General features: G+C 54.8%; 2 protein-coding genes across 2 annotated transcripts; both read left to right on the top strand.

Moving 5' to 3' along the window:
- Positions 1-2,451: 2,451 nt before the first annotated feature.
- Positions 2,452-8,147, top strand: LOC147226729 (uncharacterized). The gene is made up of 5 exons (XM_086160407.1): positions 2,452-2,825; positions 2,896-3,157; positions 3,233-5,032; positions 7,653-7,794; positions 7,951-8,147. Exons 1-3 carry the CDS (start codon positions 2,452-2,454, stop codon positions 3,386-3,388), a joined length of 792 nt encoding a protein of 263 aa, XP_086016533.1. The 3' UTR covers positions 3,389-5,032; positions 7,653-7,794; positions 7,951-8,147.
- Positions 8,148-8,818: 671 nt separating this feature from the next.
- On the top strand, positions 8,819-11,220 carry nccrp1 (P1, F-box associated domain containing). Its single transcript, XM_086160510.1, has 6 exons — positions 8,819-9,033; positions 9,675-9,755; positions 9,833-9,929; positions 10,068-10,163; positions 10,598-10,736; positions 10,893-11,220. Exons 1-6 carry the CDS (start codon positions 8,898-8,900, stop codon positions 11,037-11,039), a joined length of 696 nt encoding a protein of 231 aa, XP_086016636.1. The 5' UTR covers positions 8,819-8,897; the 3' UTR covers positions 11,040-11,220.
- The last annotated feature ends 8,905 nt before the right edge of the window (positions 11,221-20,125 follow it).

The following is a 20,125-nucleotide window of genomic DNA, read 5'->3' as shown; positions in this document are numbered from 1 at the left end:
CCTGCAGCTGTTACATAATCTGCTGCTGCTCCTCAAGTGGAGGAGCAAACACTGATCCTCCAGACAGCGGTCCAGATGATCTGCTGTTTTATCACTTTTAAACAGTAAGTAGCGGAAGCAGCTGTCGTTGCTGCCCCCTGCTGCCCCCTGCTGCCCCCTGCTGCCCCCTGCTGCCCCCTGCTGCCCCCCAGGTCTTTCCTCCTCCGGTTGCCTCCTGACGTGGGGTGTTTCCACAGCGGGGCAAAGCAACCGTACGGCGTGACGTCACACAGCCTGTTTCCCCTTTTCAAAGCTTCCCCTTTTACAGCGGAGGTGGCGGCTGCGCTTCCCCGCGGCGCCCCCTCCCTCGGCGGCACTTAGACAGATTAGACAGAAATCGAGTTGCTCCCCTTGTGTGACGTCACCTCCCCTTTGTGACATCACATCCTCCCCGCGGCCCAGGGGCACCGGTTGGCGCTGCTCGTGCAGCAAACGGCAATTCTGAGATAAATCGCGACGCAAAGGCCGATAAAACCCTTACGGAGGACCCGCTTCGGGTCTGATTGCCCCCCCGGAGGTGGCGCTCCGGGTCCGGGGGCCCATGAGGCCCGCTAGCATTAGCCGGGAGCAACGACCGCGCGCTAGCGGTAGTTAGATAAAAATGGAAGGCCCTTACCTGAACAATATGAAGCTCCGTCCCAAACCGGCGTGCAAAGATCTCAGAATGGCGCTCCAAGGGGTCCCCGGCTCGGGTTGGGTTCGCTCGCCGCTCCCGCCTATCTCCGACTAATACAAGAATTCTAAAGGTTGCGATGATATGACACCCGACTGTCCCGCCACAGTTACATCACAGAGCGGCGGCTCGTGACATCACAGCTCGGCTATGTGACATCACAACGCTCGGCGGGGGGCTTTGATGGAAGACAGGGTCCGCCGCCCCCCCCGACGCTGCATCCAGGGCGTCACGCCTCCTCTGTGACTTTACAGCTCTCCGGCCCGGAGAAGGTGATCTGGCACGCCGTCTCGCTGTGACGCCACAGCTCCCCTGTCATTCTGGGGTTCACAGAGCCGCTCCGGACGGGTCACTGAAGACGACGGGACACGAACCAAACATTTTTGTCTCGTGAAAAGATCTTCAGATATTCCGTCTCAGATCGACGTCCGCCGGAAGGCGTCCGTTCACACAACCACAATCCTTGTCAGGATTTGAGTTTGCCGATCGGTTCATTTTCATTCATATCGATATTAACATATTTACTTTTCCAATGGATGTGTCTGATATCTCTTCACCATGAATGAATGCAATTTTATACAGATATACATAGATTTGTGTGTGTGTGTGTGTGTGTGTGTGTGTGTGTGTGTGTGTAGGACATGTGTGAATGTCATTAATGGTGTCAGCGCAGGTGTTTTGCTGCCACCTAGTGGCCTGGAGGCAGTTGGAAATCCACAGTTGATTCTCCAGAGACGGTGATCCTGGATGATCTGGCCAACGGAGGAGGCACCGTGAGATGTTTGCCCTCCAGACCTCCAGGTTCCTCCCTGTAAAACTGAGCAGTCTGCAGCTGCGAAGGACACAGGGCAGCCATTGAGGCCCGCGGGGCGTTTGGAAGACCTTCCTCGGCACAGGATGGAGACACGTCCATGATTAACACTGGATCCTATTTGTGTGATTCCATTCCATAAAACATCAGTTGGGAGCAAGGTGTGTGTAGAATACTCCGGTGAGATGGGATCAAAGCCCTGAGCCTCTTTATGACTTTCTGTCTTTATTTTCCATTCCTCGCCTCCTGCATCACCGCAGGCTTTGTGTGCAGCCGCTTTGTTGTTTTCGCCCACAGGCCGAGTCAGGAGACGCTTCCCGGTCAAACCTGAGGGATCTCTGGCTCCCTGAAGGCGCCGACTGAACTTTGGACCCGGGACCGGTGGGCAGACGGCGGCGGCCTCCTTTCCTCCCAGGACAGGTCGGTTTGGAGAAACGGTGATGACTGAAGCTCTGTACTCAGAGGCAGGGTGGAATTCTATGTCCGTGATCTCCAGCAGGTTTCTACACTTTCTTCTACACTTTCTAATGGTTTTTTTTTTTTAGAGTTTGTAAATGTCCGCTGTCACCGGGGTCAAGATGGATTTGGGAGACAGTTGAGAAACTATTTACATCACAAATGTATTTATTCTTTAAATGGCGAGGAGGGGAAACCAAGATGGCGTCCAGGCGGAGGCTTCCTCCCGGGGCATCCAGGGAGCGCCTTCATTCCCCCTTTGGACCTGGTTCTGCTGCGCACGAGGAACCAGAGCTGCCGAGGGTTAATATGGGATGTCGGGGTGCTGCGTGTTGCGTTCCGCGGCCTCTGGTTCAGGAGGGACACGTTTAGTGGAGCCGCCGTTCCTCTAATTATCTGGAGTGTTTTTCACAGCGTTGTGCCTCAGGACGGGGGTCGGCGGTCGGGAACATCTCCTGCTGAACCTGCCACAATGTTCGAGGCGGATCCACTCTCCGGCCCGGCTAGCCAGATGTCCTGGGGACCCTCCTGGCCGACGGTGCGGCCCCAGATGCAGGTCCAGCAGAGCCTCTTCGCCCCTCCGGCCGCGGCTCGTCCCCCGTCCGCGGAGGCGGCGTGGCCGAGACGGAGGTCCGTCTGGCGTCCCCGTTCTCCGAGGAACCCTCTCCCGCCCTGCTCCCGCCCCGGCCGGTCCGGAGCGGCTTCCTGCCCCGGCTTCCGGCCGCCCTCCCGCGGCCCCATGAAGTTCGTGTCCAAGCGGCCGCCGCCTCTGACCTGGCTGCTCCCCGAAGTTCCCCACGCCATCCCCGCCGCCACGCCCGCCCACCTTTCCTGGCCTCCTCCTCCGTAAGAGGTCCGTCCTTAAACATTCGCCCGTCGCTTTCCGCGACCGACCCTCTTCTTACGTCCCCCGCAGCTTCCAGACGGGAGGAGCTCCGCCACCCAGACGGCGCCGTCCGCCTCCTCCGCCCGACAGCTCGGAGGGTCGCCGGCCAGAGGTGAAGGCGCCCGCGCCTCCGTCTCCTCGTCCGAACGCCGGAGAAAAGTTCTCACGGCCCTTCTGTGCCGGTCAGGTGCCGGAGGCGGACGAGGAACCTGGCCCGCGGCCCCCGGACCTCCCGCCCGGCCACCGCGACTTCGCCGAGGTCTGGCATCTCCGCCCGGCGGAGCTCCTGCAGGTGAGGGAGGAGCGGCGGAGCGGGTGAGGACGCCTCCTCGGACGGTCGGGTTCATCCTCCTCCTCTGTCTCTCAGGCGGAGTCCGGCCTGCAGGCAAACCCCTGGAGCTCGAGACACATCTCGGACCCGGCCGACCTCCGCCAGCAGGAGGGAACACGGGGGGAGGAAGCGGAGATGTCGCCACCAGTTGAACAACAGCATCATCCTGTTTCCAGTGTGTTTTTGTGTTAGCGGCGGGCGGAAGCCCCTCTCCAGCCTCCGGTTCTCACAGGCCTCCTCACTCATCCAGCGGACGACCAGACCGAGGCCGGGATGACCTCCGTTCCACCTCGGAGTATGTAGATGCGCCTCTTGTCGGGGCAGCAGTTACAAAAGCGAGCGAGAACATTTCTCGTGGGAAAAATTGAAAACCTGAATATTCAGGACGGCGTCTGCTCGTACTGATGACTTCTCCAGAACTGTCCTGGTCCTACAGCTGTCTGGTGTCCATGCAGGTTCTCATTTCATTCCCCTGAAGCTTGAGGGTTTCATGTGGAACATCTGCGCTTTTCAGACATTTCAGTTTGGACCGTTTTATTTTTCGTCATCTCCGCTGCTTACGCAACGAGCGCTCCTCAATAGAGGAACTTCTGTCATCTTGAGTGTGTTCAGTCTGGAACAGACGGCGTCCTGTGGAGATGACAGGCCTCATCATCTCTCTTAGGAACAGGAATCTTCAGCGTATTTCTGAGTCGACCCTGTAGCGTTGAGTCCGAAGGTGCCTCACACCTCCTGAAGGCCACCGCCAGTGTGATCCAACCAAGATATCTATAGATTCTGCATCCGATCTTCCCACCTTGTGGTCGAGGAGAACAGCGCTGCTCTCACCCGAGCATCTCCATGGTCTTCCCGCTCCCGTAATGTTGACTCCGGCGCTTTGAGAAGACGCGTCTCCTCTGTTGTTCTGACACAAGCGCCGCCATGACTCCATCCATCTGCTGCAGGCCGCAGTTTGCTCAGATTATCTGCCTTAGCTGTGCGTGCATTGTTGTCATTTCTTTTCTTTAGCCGGCTCTTTCTGTTTCCCTCAGGCGTTGTCTCAGTCCACGCCCGGCGTGTCGGACGGATCGACTTATTTGTCTGTCACAGAGCTGCAGGGATGAGCGGATACAACCAGTTTATTCTTTGTTTTATTTCTTTACTGTAACGGAACTACTGCATTCATTTATTTCAAATATGTAGAAATCTTTGAGATAAACCTCGGGGGATAACGAAACACTAGTATAACAGCCACTTTACATCATAACACCTCTTTTTAGAAATATATAATAATAGCAATTAGGATATTGTGTAACAATGTGTTTGGGCGAGGGAGTCGTGAAAACCAACGCGCATGTTTTCTTCAACACCTTCTTGGAATATTTAAATCCATAAAACCTGCGATCTGGCGACTTGTAAGAGACGAACATGAATAGATGCCTCAAATCAGTCGATTTCAATCGAAAAGAAATGTAAAAATTGACTGAAAAGACCAACGTGAGGAAGTTGAATACAGTGAATATTAAATGATTGGGATATTCATATATTGATGAGATGAGAGAACAACTTTATTAATCCCGAAGGAATACAGAAATACATTTTGGATATAGAAATACATGTTCTGAATGCAATGAAATATCTAGACATCGGGATGTTAAGATATCCACACATTGAGCTATTCAGAGTTTGAGAAATTCACATGTTTAAAGTCCAAGATATTCATGAATGGAAATCTTCAGCTATTCATATCATAAGTTATTGGGCTATGAAGTACCGAGTGGAAGCCGCCTCCGCCTCCCGTGCAGGCAGGCTGGAGGGGGAGTCCGGACCGTCAGCAGAGAAGCAGGGCCTGCCGAGGTGCTCTGGGTTTATTTCAAATATATTTATTCCTAGTTATCCGACACAAGAGAGTTCGACCAAATTGTCTGTTTCTTGGCAAACGTGACATGCCAGATGCTCCAGCTAGGTACTAGGTGCTAACAGGACAGCTTGGTGCCCTAGCTCGGTGCTAACGGCACAACTAGGTGCTCCGGCTAGGTGCTAACGGCACAGCTAGATGCACGGCTAGGTGCTAACGGCACAGCTAGATGCTCCAGCTCCGTGCTAACGGCACGGCTAGATGCTCCAGCTCCTTGCTAACGACACAGCTAGATGCTCTAGCTCGGTGCTAACGGCACAGCTAGATGCTCCGGGTCCGTGCTAACCGCTAAGCTAGATGCTCCGGGTCCGTGCTAACGGCACAGCTAGAGGCTCTAGCTCGGTGCTAACGATACGCCCAGTTGCTCCATATAGGATCTAAAAGCGTCGTTAGCCCGGGGTGTGTTGCTAATACCGCCGTGTCGTTGGTTCTGTTGTTGTGTACCCCTGGGGCTCTTACGACCGCATACCGCCGAGCCTGATGCTTGGTTTTTGTGTGCAAAAAGAAAGACTATTGTGTTCCTGTGCGTCTTTGTGACACGGGGACGGAGGGTGCAACTTCCTCGGTCTCGATGCTAGCGGCGAATTAGCCGTCGGCTCTATCGAAGATAATACAGCCGGTAAAGATAGTTCACTCCCTGTCGTCGGCCAAAGGTGTGTGTTTATCAAAAAGGTTGACACTACATTTGGCTCCGGAGAACAATCCCCCGTACAGTGATTATACGTTATCGTAAATAAAACTTCATTCTTATCCTTTCCCAGGTCTCTCCATGAAGTGTTTTTTTTCCCCTTTCCTTTGCTTTGGTAATATGTCACTATCGTCTGTGAATATAATTCAGGAATATGTTGTCGGTGAAACGTTGGTAGACGGATGCTGGACTTGGAGCTGCCAGGCGGGAGGTCTTGAGGAAGACCAAAGAGAAGATTTATGGACGTGGTGAGAGAGGATATGAAGGTTGTTGTTGTGAGAGAGGAGGATACGGAGAATCCGGTTAGATGGAGAAAGTTGATTTCGCTGCGGCGGTCCCTGAAGGGAAAAGACCAAAGGAGAAGAAGATTGTCGGTGAAACGCCGAAGCTGATATGTGGTGCTCGAGCACGACCATCACTCTAAACAGTGATTAAATGTTGTCTTTCCAGCTTCAAAAATATTATTCTGCAAAGTCACAATGCCAAGCTGCTGACCACTCAGCGCTGCGAAACCCAAATCCCAAGTATCTACTAATAGACCGGATGTTTTAGGGTCAGTCATTTTTGTCTTCACATTCAAGTCATTCTTTTGCGGATAAGTGTTGTGCTTTGTCTGAATCCAACATCTTTAACAGCAGATTGTAAGTCTGAGTATTTGCAAATTTCCAAAAGGACAGTGACTCTTAGTAGTCATGGTTTGCTCTAAAAGGTGGCGCCTAATAACCTTCTGTCCCCGTGGAATGCAGAAGGAGACGTTGTGCTTGACAGAGAGCGGGTGGGGCTGCTGGGAGTTCAGGCCGTCAAACAACAAAGAAGGCAAAGTTTGAAAGGTTAAACAAAACCAACCCAAAGAAAAGGGAACCGGTCCGACCAAAAAGACTGGGGCTGTGCCTTCGCATAGAAGCGGCTGAAGATAAAATATTAAAAGAGATAAAAGAGGCACTGGTGCACTGGTTATCTGGAATAAAGGGGTTAGCACAACATGTCTTCATATTAGTTTCTCATCGGATGAACATTTGGACAGAATACAGTGGTATGAAAAAGTTTGGGCACCCGTGATCATTTTCAAGATTCTCCTTTATAAATTATTGGTTGTTCGGGTCAGCAATTTCAGTTAAATCCATAGCAGACAAACACAGCGATATTTGAGAAGTGAAATTAAGTTTATAGGATTTACAGAAAGTGAGCAATAATTACTTAAGCAAAAGTAAGCAGGTGCATAAATGTGGGCACCCTTGTTGTTTTATTGATTTGAATACCTTTAGCATTAATTATTGGAACACAACATTAGTTTGGTAAGCTCATTGACCCTTGACCTACCTACACTGGTGAAGCCAATCGTGAGAAAGGGTATTTAATGTGACCAGTTGCAAGTTGCTCTCCACTTTGCATCTTCTCTGAGGAGTGGCAACATGGGATCCTCAAAACAACTGTCAAATGACCTGAAAACAAAGATCGTTCGACATCATGGTTTCGGGGAAGGATCCAAAAAGCTAGCTCAGAGATTTCAGCTGCCAGTTTCCACTGTGAGAAACATAGTGAGGAAATGGAAGAGCACAGGCACAGTTCTAGTTCAGGCCCGGAGTGGCAGGACAAGAAAAATCTCAGATAAGCAGAGGCGAAGGATGGTGAGAACAGTCAAAGTCAACCCACAGATCAGCTCCAAAGACCTACAACATGATCTTGCTGCAGATGGTGTCACTGTGCATCGTTCAACTATTCAGCGCACTTTGCACAAGGACATGCTGTAAGGGAGAGTAATGCACTCATGCTGAAACCGCTGATCTGAACAACCAATGATTTGTAAAGGAAAATGATCAGGGGTGCCCAAACTGTTTCATACGCCTGTATGTATTTACTTGTGTTTGAAGGGAGGAGCCGAGGACACAGCCGGGGCTGCGCCGCCTCACCAAGGGAAGTGACGGCGGGAGGAAGGTGGAGAACCCCATCAGACACCTGGAGGTGACGCTGCACAGATTAGATGCAGAAGAAATCCACAGGCACCGAAATAGAGTAAGACTTTCTGGCAAAATCCAGAAGAGAGCAAATGCAAAGCGTAAGAGATAAATGCGTCCTGTGGCCACGAGCGGCCCCTCAAAGACGGCCCCCATGTTTGCCCACGTGTGCGTTGAAACGTGTGAATAATTGAAATGGCTTCTGTGTTTGGAGGGACGAGATGGCGATGCGTCTCCGCCCGTTGGGAAGGAGCAGCAGAACGGCGGCGGCGGCGGCGGCGGCGGCGGCGGCGCAGCAGGAGACCGAAAGCTGAAGATGCGCCTGGAGGTGAGGCTCCACAGAATGCCAGTGGAGGACGTGGACAAACTTAGGAGGAAGAGAAATGGAAACCCAAATAAATGACTGTTTGACTCCCATTTTAGCGACTCTTTGCAAACGCAACACGTCCGTGAGTCTCCGGAGGCGACCGAGAGCTCGCGCGGGGGGGGGGGGACGCCACGCCGCCTCGCAGGGGGGGGACGCCACGCCGTAGGCCGCGGCCAAACATCTGTCCGGAGAATGGGGTTAGAATGGTCCTCGATCAGAACGGTACGTGAAGCGCCGAGCTTCTCCTGAATCCAGGCCCGACGTCTCTGCAGGGAAACCAGGAAGGTCCCTCAGAAAGCCGGGGGCGTCGTCAGGGTCCCGCTCAGGAAGCGGCGACGCTGGTCGGGTCCTTGTAGAACCCGTCATTCTTCCCCGGACCTCCGGTCTGCGGTCACAGGAACGCCGGTGACTCCGTGCTGCTTCCGTCCTTCTTCTCCGCCGTCCGAGCGTCTCCTCGGCCCGCATGACGGACCTTTGCTTTTCAAAGCGGGGAGAAACGGGCTGCAGCGCCCCCGGTGGCCGGGGCGGGAACTGCTTCAAATAAGCGCCATGGTTGGTTTGTGACGCTCAGAGGGAAGAAATATTAAACCTTATTAGTTTATTAAAAGTCAAGGCTGACTTCCGGCGGCTCCGACCCACCACGGCTTCCTGCTTGTTCCGGGTGCACTGCGCCTTTCAGCGCGGCCCCGCCCGCGCACATCGCAACCCGAGGGTGTGTCCGAGGCGGCGGGCCATAAGAGCCGGGCCCTTCCCGGTGTCAGGGACCGGGACCGGGAGCGGGAGCGGAAGCAGACATGACCGACTGGAAGGAGCGGTGCCGGGCCGAGTGGGGGCTGCAGGACGCGACCATGCCCGACGGCTTGGACTGGAAGGCCCTGCACCCACGCAGGCCGCTGGGGAGGAACCTGCTGCGCAACCCGCAGCCCCTGGGTACGGAGACCGCCGGCCGCCGCACCGGAAACACCGGCCACACCGGGTCCAACGGGCACAGCGGGTCCGGGGCTGGGAGCGAGCTGGTCCACAACCAGGGCAGAGATAAAAGTCTCTTCAGAACTTTTTGGTGGTTTTCTACGATCTCACTTGTGTGTGTGTGTGTGTGTGTGTGTGTGTGTGTGTGTGTGTGTGTGTGTGTGTGTGTGTGTGTGTGTGTGTGTGTGTGTGTAAACTCATTGAAGGCGTTAGAGTGAGTTCACAGCGTGGAGAAGTCTGGTGTCTGCAGAAGAAGGATGCCTCTCCTGCAGGACAGAAAAGCTGCACCACCGTCCTCTAAAGAACATCTGAGATGTTTCCTTGTCCTGTCTCAGAGGGCTGATCAAACCCCTCAGAGGAGCTCCACAGCATTTTAACTTTTATAGGAGCAGGTTTATTTTATGTCCTGTATTCAGTGGAAAACTTAGAGCTTCAGGTGTTTGGACCTGGAGCTCCAGGTGTGTGTTGAATCTGGCCACGGACGCGGGTGCTCGGAGTATCTCCTCTGTGTTTGGAGATGTTTGTGAGGCCAGGTTCGCTCCTCCGGCCGTCAGGAACCTTCTCCTTTTCAACGCGTCTCCTTGTCCCCCGTGGCTGTGCAGGGCTGAGTCCAGAAGTCGCCCCGCCTGAACCCGAGCTGAGGGACGCCCCCCCGCAGGGACCCCCGCTCCTCACCCCTGAAGGTGACCTCCGACCCGTCCTCTCGCTCCTCCGCCCGCCAGACCCGCGGCCTAACCCGTGTCCGCTGTGTGAATCCAAGGCGACTTCAGCGGCTGGACCACCAGCGTGGAGAACCTGCCCTTGGACACCAGCGGGATCCCAGAGGGTGCCATGGTCTGCTTCTTGCCCAGCTACAGGCAGGTGGAGCTCAGCTGCACCTCTCACCAAAACAAAGGTCTATCTTCAACTATAACTGTGTGTGTGTGTGTGTGTGTGTGTGTGTGTGTGTGTGTGTGTGTGTGTGTGTGTGTGTGTGTGTGTGTGTGTGTGTCCAGCTGGTTCTCCTTGGAGCAGGAGGTGGACCTGAAGGCAGAAGGTCTGTGGGACGAGCTGCTGGATGACTTTCAGCCCGAGATAGTCGTCCAGGACTGGTAGGTCCATGAGCTTCTGATGTTCTTACACACTTATCACAGCAGCCCTATCAGCCAGGCTCACACACACACACACACACACACACAAAATGAATAGGACACATGTTAAAGCCTGCATTTGCTCATGGGCTGTAAACGTTTACAGCTCACATTGTGTGTGTGTGTGTGTGTGTGTGTGTGTGTGTGTGTGTGTGTGTGTGTGTGTGTGTGTGTGTGTGTGTTTCTGCAGGGAGACCCTCCCTTTGTAAATGATTGACAGGTTGCTGTGGCTGCTATCGATACCTTATAAGTGTCATGCTTGGATGCGGGGGTTTGAAAAGGCCTCTTCCTCCTTCTTCTTGTTCTTCGTCTTGTCCTTCTCCTTCTTCTTCATCTCATCCTTCTCCTCCTCCTCCTTCCTCCAATCCCTCGTTCCCCTCTTCCTCTGCCACCAGGTATGAGGAGTCTCAGCTTCACGAGCACATCTACGAGCTGCACGTGAAGCTGCTGGCGTCGGACCGCAGCACCGTCCTGAAGGAGTATCTCCTAAAGCCCAGCGAGGACCTCAGCGTGCACTCACACACCTGGAAGAAGGTGAGCCTCCCGGTCCGGCCCCCCCGACCGAGCCCCGCGTGCACGCCTCACTGTGTGTGTGTTTATGTGTGTGTGTGTGTGTGTGTGTGTGTGTGTGTGTGTGTGTGTGTGTGTGTGTGTGTCTGTGTGTGTGTGTCTTCCTCCCACGGCCTGCAGGTGTCGCACGTGTTCTCCGGCTACGGCCCCGGGCTGCGATACGTCCACTTCATGCACCGTCTGAAGAACAACACCATGATGGAGCTCTTCCCCACCAGGTTCACCGGCAGCTCGGTGGTCGTCAAGGCGACCAGGTCCAGCTCTTAGCCGGCCGGACGCCACAGTGACACCACAGATGCTCCTCAGGCCCGGCAGGAGGCTCCTCACCGTTCTGATTGAACGGGGTGATTTTTAAAATGAAGTCTTGCACCTGATCTTCTGTGCCTCGAACCTTCTGAGGGCTGTGAAGGTCTTCTCAGCATGTTTGAATAAATGTGTTTGGACCTTTTGCGCCCACCTGGTTCTTGGAAGTCAGAAGTGATCACTCCACCAAGCAGCATCTCAGAACCATATACATGCATACATTCATTTCATCGTTAATGTTTTCTCTTTTTTTCTCCGGGGGGTTTGTGGGCTGAGTGTGATCAGAAGGGAAGTTCTTGGTGAAGACGTATGTTTTCAGCTCACAGCAAAAGATGGGCAGCGACGCCGCCGTTCTGACCTTTTTCGGGAGTTCGCTCCACCGCCGAGGAGCCGAGACGGGTCGGGAACAGGTAGGGACGTCTGGCTCGACCACATCCTGGAGATAAGACGGGGCCGTCCCATTCAGCGCCCGGTAGACGAGCACCAGGGACTCGAACTTGATGCGGCGGCTACCGGGAGCCGGTGAAGGGTCATAAGAAGGGGAGATGTGTGGGAGAACTTGGGACGGTCGAACAGCAGAAGGGCCGCCGCTGTCTGGAGAAGCTCCAGAGGCCTGAAGGTCACCGTTGCAGTCGTCTAGAGCCTGGATGAGTATCTGCGTCGCATCCATGCGGAGGAGCGTCCTGCACCTGGAGGTTCCTGGGGTAGAACAGACCGACGCAGGGGCCGGTTGACAGGATGTGCAGCAGATCTGTGGGGGTCCTAGTGTGAAAGGTCCTCAAGCTTCATGGAAAAGAACTCGGAACCTGGGCCTCAGCGTGTCCGTTGGTTGGATCTCCACAAATCACCCGACGTCACCTAAACTCAGTCCCTTCACCCAGTATTGCCTCCTGTCACCGTCATCTCCCATCGTCACCCGACACCACCGATGTCCAGTTTCAGTCGTCATATAAAATCCGCACAAACATGCTTGTGATTCCAGACTGCTGAAGTAAGGAGCCCCGAATTTAAGGACGCCTTAAAATCAATGTTAGAAAGTGAAGCATTTGGAAAGAAGATACTCCATGACATCCATCTTTGCTAATGTCCGTGCAGGCGGAGGGCCCCTCCAAACTTCAGGAGATGAGAGCTTCTCAACCTGCAGGTTCCTCAGCTGGTTCCTCTCCTGGTTCCTCTGCAGTTCCTCTGCTTTTTCCTCACCTGGTTCCTCACCTGGTTCCTCTGCTTTTTCCTCAGCTGGTTCCTCAGCTGGTTCCTCAGCTGGTTCCTCTGCTGGTTCCTCTGCTGGTTCGTCAGCTGGTTCCTCTGCAGTTCCTCTGCTTTTTCCTCTCCTGGTTCCTCACCTGGTCCCTCACCTGGTTCCTCACCTGGTTCATCTGCTTTTTCCTCAGCTGGTTCCTCTGCTGGTTCCTCTGCAGTTCATCTGCGGGCGCCTGTTGCTGCACAGTTGCGCCTCTCTGCGGTGCCTTCGCGTGCTGTCGGAATCCGCGGAACTCCGCGCGTCTCAGCGCGTCTTCGCGCGAAACCCGATGAAAACATCCAAAGCGAGGCGTCTTCGTCCGGACGGGATTCAGATGATTGACGTGCGGCTGAGCATCGAGGCGCCGTCTGGCGCGCGACCTGGACGTGGCGCACGGCGAGCTCTGCGGAGCGCGGAATTTCCGTGACGCGTTTGTGAGACCGTGAAGGCACCGGAGCCCGCGCCGCATGGGCTCCCGCGGCGTCCCGCGCCGCCGTCAGTGGACGGAGGGCTGCGGAGCCGCGGGGTCACCAGTCACTGCGGCCGCCACGGCCTCTCCTCTGCTGCTCCTCTGCTTCTCCTCAGCTTCTCCTCAGCTTCTCCTCAGCTTCTCCTCCTCTCTCCTTCAGTCGCGCCCGCGGCGGAGGCCATGACCGGCGGAGCCGCGCCGTAGGAGCGGGAGGTGAGACCGCAGCCGCCAACACGGGCATTATTAGGATTGTTATCATTATTATTATTATTATTATTATTATTATTATCAGCGGCAAATTCACCTGAACTTAAATCACCACGGGATTTGACTTTCAGACAAGTTTTATTTTAAAAATTCTCTTTATTTTGAACAACAGTTGAATTTTTTCGCTTGAAATGTCAATCATGATGTTTGTATTTTGTTATTATTGCAGCCGTCTTCAGGGCAGGCCTTAAAAGAGTGATGGAAAGGTTCGGACTTTCAAACAAGTCTCTTTATTTTTACGGCAGTTAAATTCTCAGCTCTAAATAACAATATTAGTATTTTAACTTTTTAAAGTCATCTTCAAGTGAGACCGACAGCTTAAACAATCACAAGATTTGATGTCTTTCACTTTTCACCTCTCAGTGAATCTGTTTTGCTTTGAGCAACAACAATAATCATGTTATTGTTCCACTTTATTGATTTTGGTACAAAGATTAGATTCCATCTAATGGTGGGATTTAATGTTGTTAAGAAGAACATCCTCCTGCTGTGGAGACCTGATGGTGGTTCATCTCATAAATGTGACGCTTGTTTCAACTCCTGGGGAGATATGGTGTGCGTGACTCTCACTCCTTCACACACACACACACACACACACACACACACACACAGTAGTGTTTCTCAGCAGGGCTGTCGGAGCTCTCCTGGGTCTTCTTCTCCTTGAAGAGCCCGACTAGACCTGAACCTCAAGCCTTGTCATGGGCTTGAAACCAGGTGGGGTGGTCCACTCCGCCTCAGCTCAGCAGAGCTTTGGTGACGTGTGAGACTATAGGTGTTGACAGTAGAAACACACACACACACACACACACACACACACACACAGCTCTTCTCGGTGTGCCAGTGCATTTCATGGGGTGAGATGTTCCTCTGATGGCTCCCAAGCCTGAAGACAGACTCAGCCGTGGTCCTTCTTTGCGTCCAGACAGTTCTGGTCTTCGTCCTGTCCAGTGAAAGCTGCGGGCTCTTCACGAGGACCTTCTGGGTTTTGTTTTTAGTCAAACTGCTCTAGTTTTTGTTTCATAAAGTTCTCCCCCCCAGTCCTGGGGGAGCCCAGGAAACACAGAATTTGTTCATCCCTCTTTGTCTCCGGCGTCCACGTTACGCAACAGACGTTTGGGTTTCGCCGCTAAATCCTTGCAGTGCGCTGCTTCGTCTCCCCGCTCGCCAGTGTGAAAGGCGACCCCCCCCCCCCCCCCCGCCCCCCGTGGGGGTCGGCAGGTAAACCAATTCTGCAGCTTTGTTTGCAGGCAATGACACACGTGCCATTTCAGGTGGCAGCGCACAAAAGGTTTCTCTCACGTTTCCCCCGGCCCGCGACCGCAGGGCCTCATTGTCCCGCAGCTTTTCCTCCGATTGATTGTCGGATCCTGGGTGGAGCGTCTCCGTTACCCGGGGCGGGACCCCCTCGGCGGGACCCCCTCGGCGGGACCCCCTCGGCGGGGCCCCTCCGGGATGGCGGCTCGGGGTGCGGAGGTGTGGAGACCCCAGACCGGTGCAGGTCTGTGTTTACTCCGACCAGCAGCAGCCATTTTACTTCATTTAACGCAGCTGGTGCACGGTGTATATCACGCTGTAATGTTTAGAATTGGCCAGTTGTCCCCCTGGTGTGTGTGTGTGTGTGTGTGTGTGTGTGTGTGTGTGTGTTCATACGGGAGTAGGGTCTGCCTGTGTGAGTCTGTTTTGTTTTCATTGACTCGCGGGTCTATTGTGCGTTCAGCCCGCCGGCTGCCTCTGCACATTTTGTTAACATTTTGTTTTTCTAAACTGTTGCCGTCAGTTCAGGCGCTCATGGTTGAAGAATAAAAGCCCCCCCGTCCCCCTCGCCCCCCCACCACGTGCACCTGAGAGGTAGAAAAAAAGAAAAGTGAATCGCTGTGTTGACTTTCCAGCGCTGCCGCTCTCCTGCTGGTAGCAGAGATGTAAATATGTCACCTGACGCTGGCTAATCAGTAGACCTCCTTTCCTGTGGAAAGAACCTGCTCCTCCCTGAGGATTACTGATTGCTCTGAAGGTTCTCCGGGGTTCCTGAGAACCTGTGCAGGTTCCATGTCCCCGCGTAACTCTGAATATTGCATAACCGCCGTCCCGGCGCGGGTTCGGGCCGAAGCGGAGAGCTCGGGTCCTTCTAAGGTGACAGGCCGGCGGCGGCTCGGGTGATGGAAACATCAGGAGCTGCCGTCTGCTGGCTGTCAGTCCCGCGTCCGCTCGCTCCTCCGGACACCAACCTCCTCCGGTTTGAAACATCTCCAAAGGAAGCGTGACACTGTTCGAGCGGAGATGAGACGGAGCCCGGGATGGCGGGTGGAAAGCTTCTTGTAGACCGACCTCCGAGGCCGTCTGCCGGTGCCGGACGTCCCTCCAGATCCTCTCGGTGACACCAAAGACACCTTCCTTCAGACCCGCGTGAAGAAGCAGCCGTCAGCTGAGACCCCTGCAAAGACCTCCGCCGTCTGGATACCATCAAACTCCACCCAGATATTCCCTTCCTTTCCGTCATCTCCAAGCCGCCCTCGGCAGGAAGGGTCCTCCGCTCGCCCGACCCGATGATCGGACTCCGGCTCTGCTCCTTCCACCTCCGGCTTCCAGGGCACGCCTGTAGACTTCTCCAAGTCTGCCTGAAGTCCAGACTATCTTTTCCCCAGTGGTCACCGTTTCACCGTCCGAGCCGGGCGGGGCTCCAAGTGGGCTCCAGGTGGGCTCCAGGTGGGCTCCAGGTGGGCTCCAGGTGGGCTCCAAGTGGGCTCCAGGTGGGCTCCAGGTGGATCCGGGTCTCCCCGGGCTTTCTTTGTTTGCCAGTGTTGGACCTGACAAGGTTGGAGACGTTGGCTCGTCTTCATCTCCTGTGTGAAATATAGAAAAGCCCGTACAGGAGCAGCCACCTGCATCAGGGCCAAGGAGTCACCTGGTATCCAGGATTTTTGTAGTCCTTACAGATGTGTGAAGTCCTTCCAGACATTTGTAGTCCTTCCAGCCATGTAGTTCTTACATTGATTTGTAGTCCTTACAGATATAAGTAATCCTGATAGATATTAGTAGCCCTTACAGACATTTGTAGTCCTTACATATATTTGTAGTCCTTAAAGATATTTGTAGTCTTTCCACACATTTGTAGTCCTACCAGACATGTAGTTCTTACATTTATTAGGAGTCCTTACTGATGTGTGAAGTCCTTCCAGACATTTGTAGTCCTTCCAGACATTTGTAGTCCTTTCAGACATGTAGTTCTTACATTGATTTGTAGTCCTTACAGATATAAGTCATCCTTATAGGTATTAGTAGCTCTTACAGACATTTGCAGCCCTTACATATATTTGTAGTCCTTACATATATTTGTAGTCCTTACATATATTTGTAGTCCTTACATATATTTGTAGTCCTTACAGACATTTGTAGTCCTTAAATATATTTGTAGCCCTTACATATATTTGTACCCCTTACATATATTTGTAGTCCTTACATATATTTGTAGTCCTTACAGATATATGGCGCCTTTCCATATGTGTGCTTGCGGTGTCTCTATCTCAAATGTATGTTTTGTGTTGTTGTTGTGATGCTAGCGGTGCTTGGCGCCGCAGAGAGAAGGTGGTAATGGACTCCTGGTATGTGGGTCACGGTCACGTGTGAGAGGCCGTGTGGCTGAGCGAGCACAGGTAGCGTCTGGCGTCCTGCCCACGGCTGCCGAGAGGAGATTTAACCCCGGAGCGTCTGCCGGCGGTCCTGAACCCCGAGGCTCCCTCCGGCCCCCCGGGGCTCTCCGAGGAGCGTCGTCCTCTCCGGTCTGGATACGCAAACACAACATTTAGCTGTGGAGGCCGGGAGGTCGGGGAGACGGAGGCGGACGGCAGCGGCTGAAAGCGGATGAGCGAGGAGGCGGGCGGGCGGGCTGGCGGGTGGGCGGGTGGGGTGGCAGCGTGCCCGCCGCTGTAAGCCAAGCCCGGTGCTCAGCGGAGCTTGTAGCACCGGTGCGCAGATTGATGGGAACGTTGACCCGGCGGACACGGAGGCTGCTCTCGGCCCCAGACGCCGTCTCCTCGAGCAAAAACCAATTAGGTGTTCGTCCCGTCACGCCGGGGACGTTTCTACGTGCCGCAGGTCTTCAAATCTAACTCGAAAGCTCACGGTGGTCCTGGAGGGGAACCGCAATCACAGGTTCTGTTACAACATCTGCCTCTAACAGATATTCACTTTTGCTGCGTTAGTTTCCCATCTTCTGATGGACTGGAAGGCGAGCGGCAGCGGCAGCGGCGTGCCGAGGGTACCAGACCACTTCCTCCTGTCGCTCCCTTATCCATTGACCGGCGCAGCCGAGGTAATGTGTTCAGGAGGTGTTTAAACATCGACTCTGCGCCGTGGAACATTTCACCAGGTGGTAAGACACCAACGGAACGGCAACACTCTTTAACAAACAACCGCTTCCCTTGGGCTCCTCCTCTAGCGCAGTACCGCTAGCTTCAGCCCACACAACTGTGGGACATTGGTCACCGGAGTACATCTAACTGTATTGGTCTGTCTGTCTTGGTTACCTTACCCCCCCGACTCTCCTGCTCCACTGACGCTCCACACCAGCAGGCTGAAGCCACAGTTACTTATTAAAGAGGAGGATCTGTTTCTCCTCACCTTCACGGTGAAGGAGACATCCTCCTCTCCTCTGCCCGCCAGGACTTCAGCAGATGTTGTGCTGTAATCGCTGCTTTTCCTTCCGTGTTATTCAGATTCCACATCCAGGCCTCCGGATCCTGGACTGGTCCTCAGAGAAGCTTCAGGGGCTTCGGCCCTTAAATCCGTGGTCTGTTGCGACGGAGTGCGGCCGGTGCTGCTGCTTCCCCTTTCTCCTCCAGATGTCCCGCAGAGGATTCTCAAGGGCTCCGTTCCCAAGGCCATCTGGAGGACGTGTGCTTTGGTGTCACGGCGTGGGTGTGATCGGAGGGCGGCGTGGAGGACGCTCTATTGGGATTCCGTATCGACGACCATCCGGTTGTCACGGCCGGGCGCCGGTCCGTTTGGCGATCGGCCGGCCGAGACTCTCGGCTCCGATGGATCCGCGCGCCAGGCCGTCATCTTGGACGGGCTGAAGCCGCAGGCGTGTTCGGTCCGACTCTTTCCCGTCAGGACCAGAGTCGGAAGTCCCATCGCTTGCCGGGATGGAACGCCGTCGGTCTTCGGGGGACACAGGTTTATTCTAAAGTCCTCGAGCTCCTGGACCTTCTGGAAGCGGGCGGCCGCTGCCGTGGCGATGACTCCATGAGCACAGCAGGACCTCCACTGCCTGAGATGTTCGGTGGCAGAAGCCCGGAAGGTGTCCTCATGCATCCTCATGCAGTCTTACTTGCTAAAGTGAACGTGCAAACCAAGATGGCGCCCCACCTCCCCAAGTCACCTAGTTGAATGCACCCCCCCCCCCCCCCCCCCCCCCCCCCCGGTAGCCGACTGAAGCGGGGGGGAAACAAACTGGAACTGTTAAGCAGTTAGAGGCGCTAACCCCCGGTGCCTCCGCCGCCGCTATCGGTGTAAGCTAACACCAGGCAATCACTTATCGGCGGCGCCGACAGACGCCGGCGGTGACCGAGGCCGTAAGCGGAGACGAGCCGTCGCTAAGCTCACCGTTCCCGTGTGCGAGGGGGGAACGGGGGTCCCTGGAGAACCGCCCGCCCACGAGAAGGGCCCGAACGGGGAGAGGGACCTTTTCTTCAAACTTCACCGCGGCGCTCCGAGACGTCCTCGGCGGCCGCGGCCGGCGCCCGGCTCGTTCGCGGCTGAGAATCGCGGCCCGAGTCGGACGGACAGAGCCTCGTTTACTCCGGAGAGACCGGCTCCACCTCTGCAGCGTCTGGCAGATAAATCCATGAAGCTCCTCTCCTGAATGCAGTGCACGGAGCCGCTTCCAGGTGACATGAAAGGGAGCGATATCCTGCTATATTTAGGTGAATGGACGTATCAATAATGCATCCAGCTCTTCCGATCGGCCGGGGCGGGTCGGTTCGCTCCCGGGCGCCGCTGGATTCTGCAGACCGTCTGAGGGGAAATGGCGCCCATTAGGTCGCGGATGCGCGGGGCTGCTTGGGGGGTCGGAGGAGGCCGACCGCCCACCGAGACCACCTATGGGGGGACGTGGTTTCTCCTTGTGTGACTGGCGCTCTGGATTTTTGGGGGCCTTTTCCTTCACGCCATGAACTCCACCGTATCCCATTGTTCCCTCAAAGTGAGCACCAAGGATGTTCTTTTCGGTGCTCCTTCCTCCTCCTCCTCCTCCTCCCCCAGCACCCTCTGGTGTAAGGTGGCCCTCTGTCTGAGGTCCTGGTAACCATAGCAGTCCTTGGAAAGTGAAATGTGATGCAGCAGCCCTTTGGGCTGTGTTTCTGAATCACAACTCCATAATGAGCTGGCGGAGCTCAGGCTGCATCAAAGATGCAGCACCCCCAGTATCTGTTTCAACTGGCCGTGCACAAAAGAGCAGTGTCACCTGTGCAGGTGAGCGGAGGCCGCAGCCTCTGGTGGACGTCTTCCCAGCTCGCCACGCTGTGAACACCTGAACCTGCTCCTCGGGGCCGGAGGGGCTCCGACATACCAGCGCGTGGCGGTAGAATGGCAGCGCGAACATACATGACCTCGGGGTTCCTCGGGGTTCTCAGGGTTCCTCCCGCAGTCCAGACATGGTGACCCTTTGGAGACCCTTTGGAGACCCTTTGGAGACCCTCCATTGTCCAGACGTGTGGATTTATGCATGTGACGCGTGGATGTGAACGAGTGAGTGAATGGTGTGTGTGGTGCTCCGCGGCCCTGGGATCATCTGGCCCAGGTGAACCCGCCTCGCGTCCAATGACGGCACCCCGCGGGCCGAGTGCAGGAAAGATGGTTTTGATGAATGAACGATCTTATGTCCTGTTAGCTGAGCGGCCACGCACGGAGCAAACAGTGGAGTAGCTCAGAGTAGAGATGCTTGAAGAAGGTCAGGTCTTGGATCAAACGCAACGCTAACCGGAGATGTCGCCGGATGAACGAGTGTATTCTTTAATTGTCCTGGTTTGTCTCTCCAGAAGAGTCTTCTGATCCGTGTGCCGGCCCCCCCGCGCCCCC

Source organism: Fistularia commersonii, chromosome 15, assembly GCF_037954325.1.
Source record: "Fistularia commersonii isolate RoL2024-O1a breed Wild chromosome 15, RoL_Fcom_v1.0, whole genome shotgun sequence".
Classification (NCBI taxonomy): domain Eukaryota; kingdom Metazoa; phylum Chordata; class Actinopteri; order Syngnathiformes; family Fistulariidae; genus Fistularia; species Fistularia commersonii.
The sequence above is the reverse complement of the archived record's forward strand: the minus strand, read 5'-3'. Positions and strand labels throughout refer to the sequence as shown.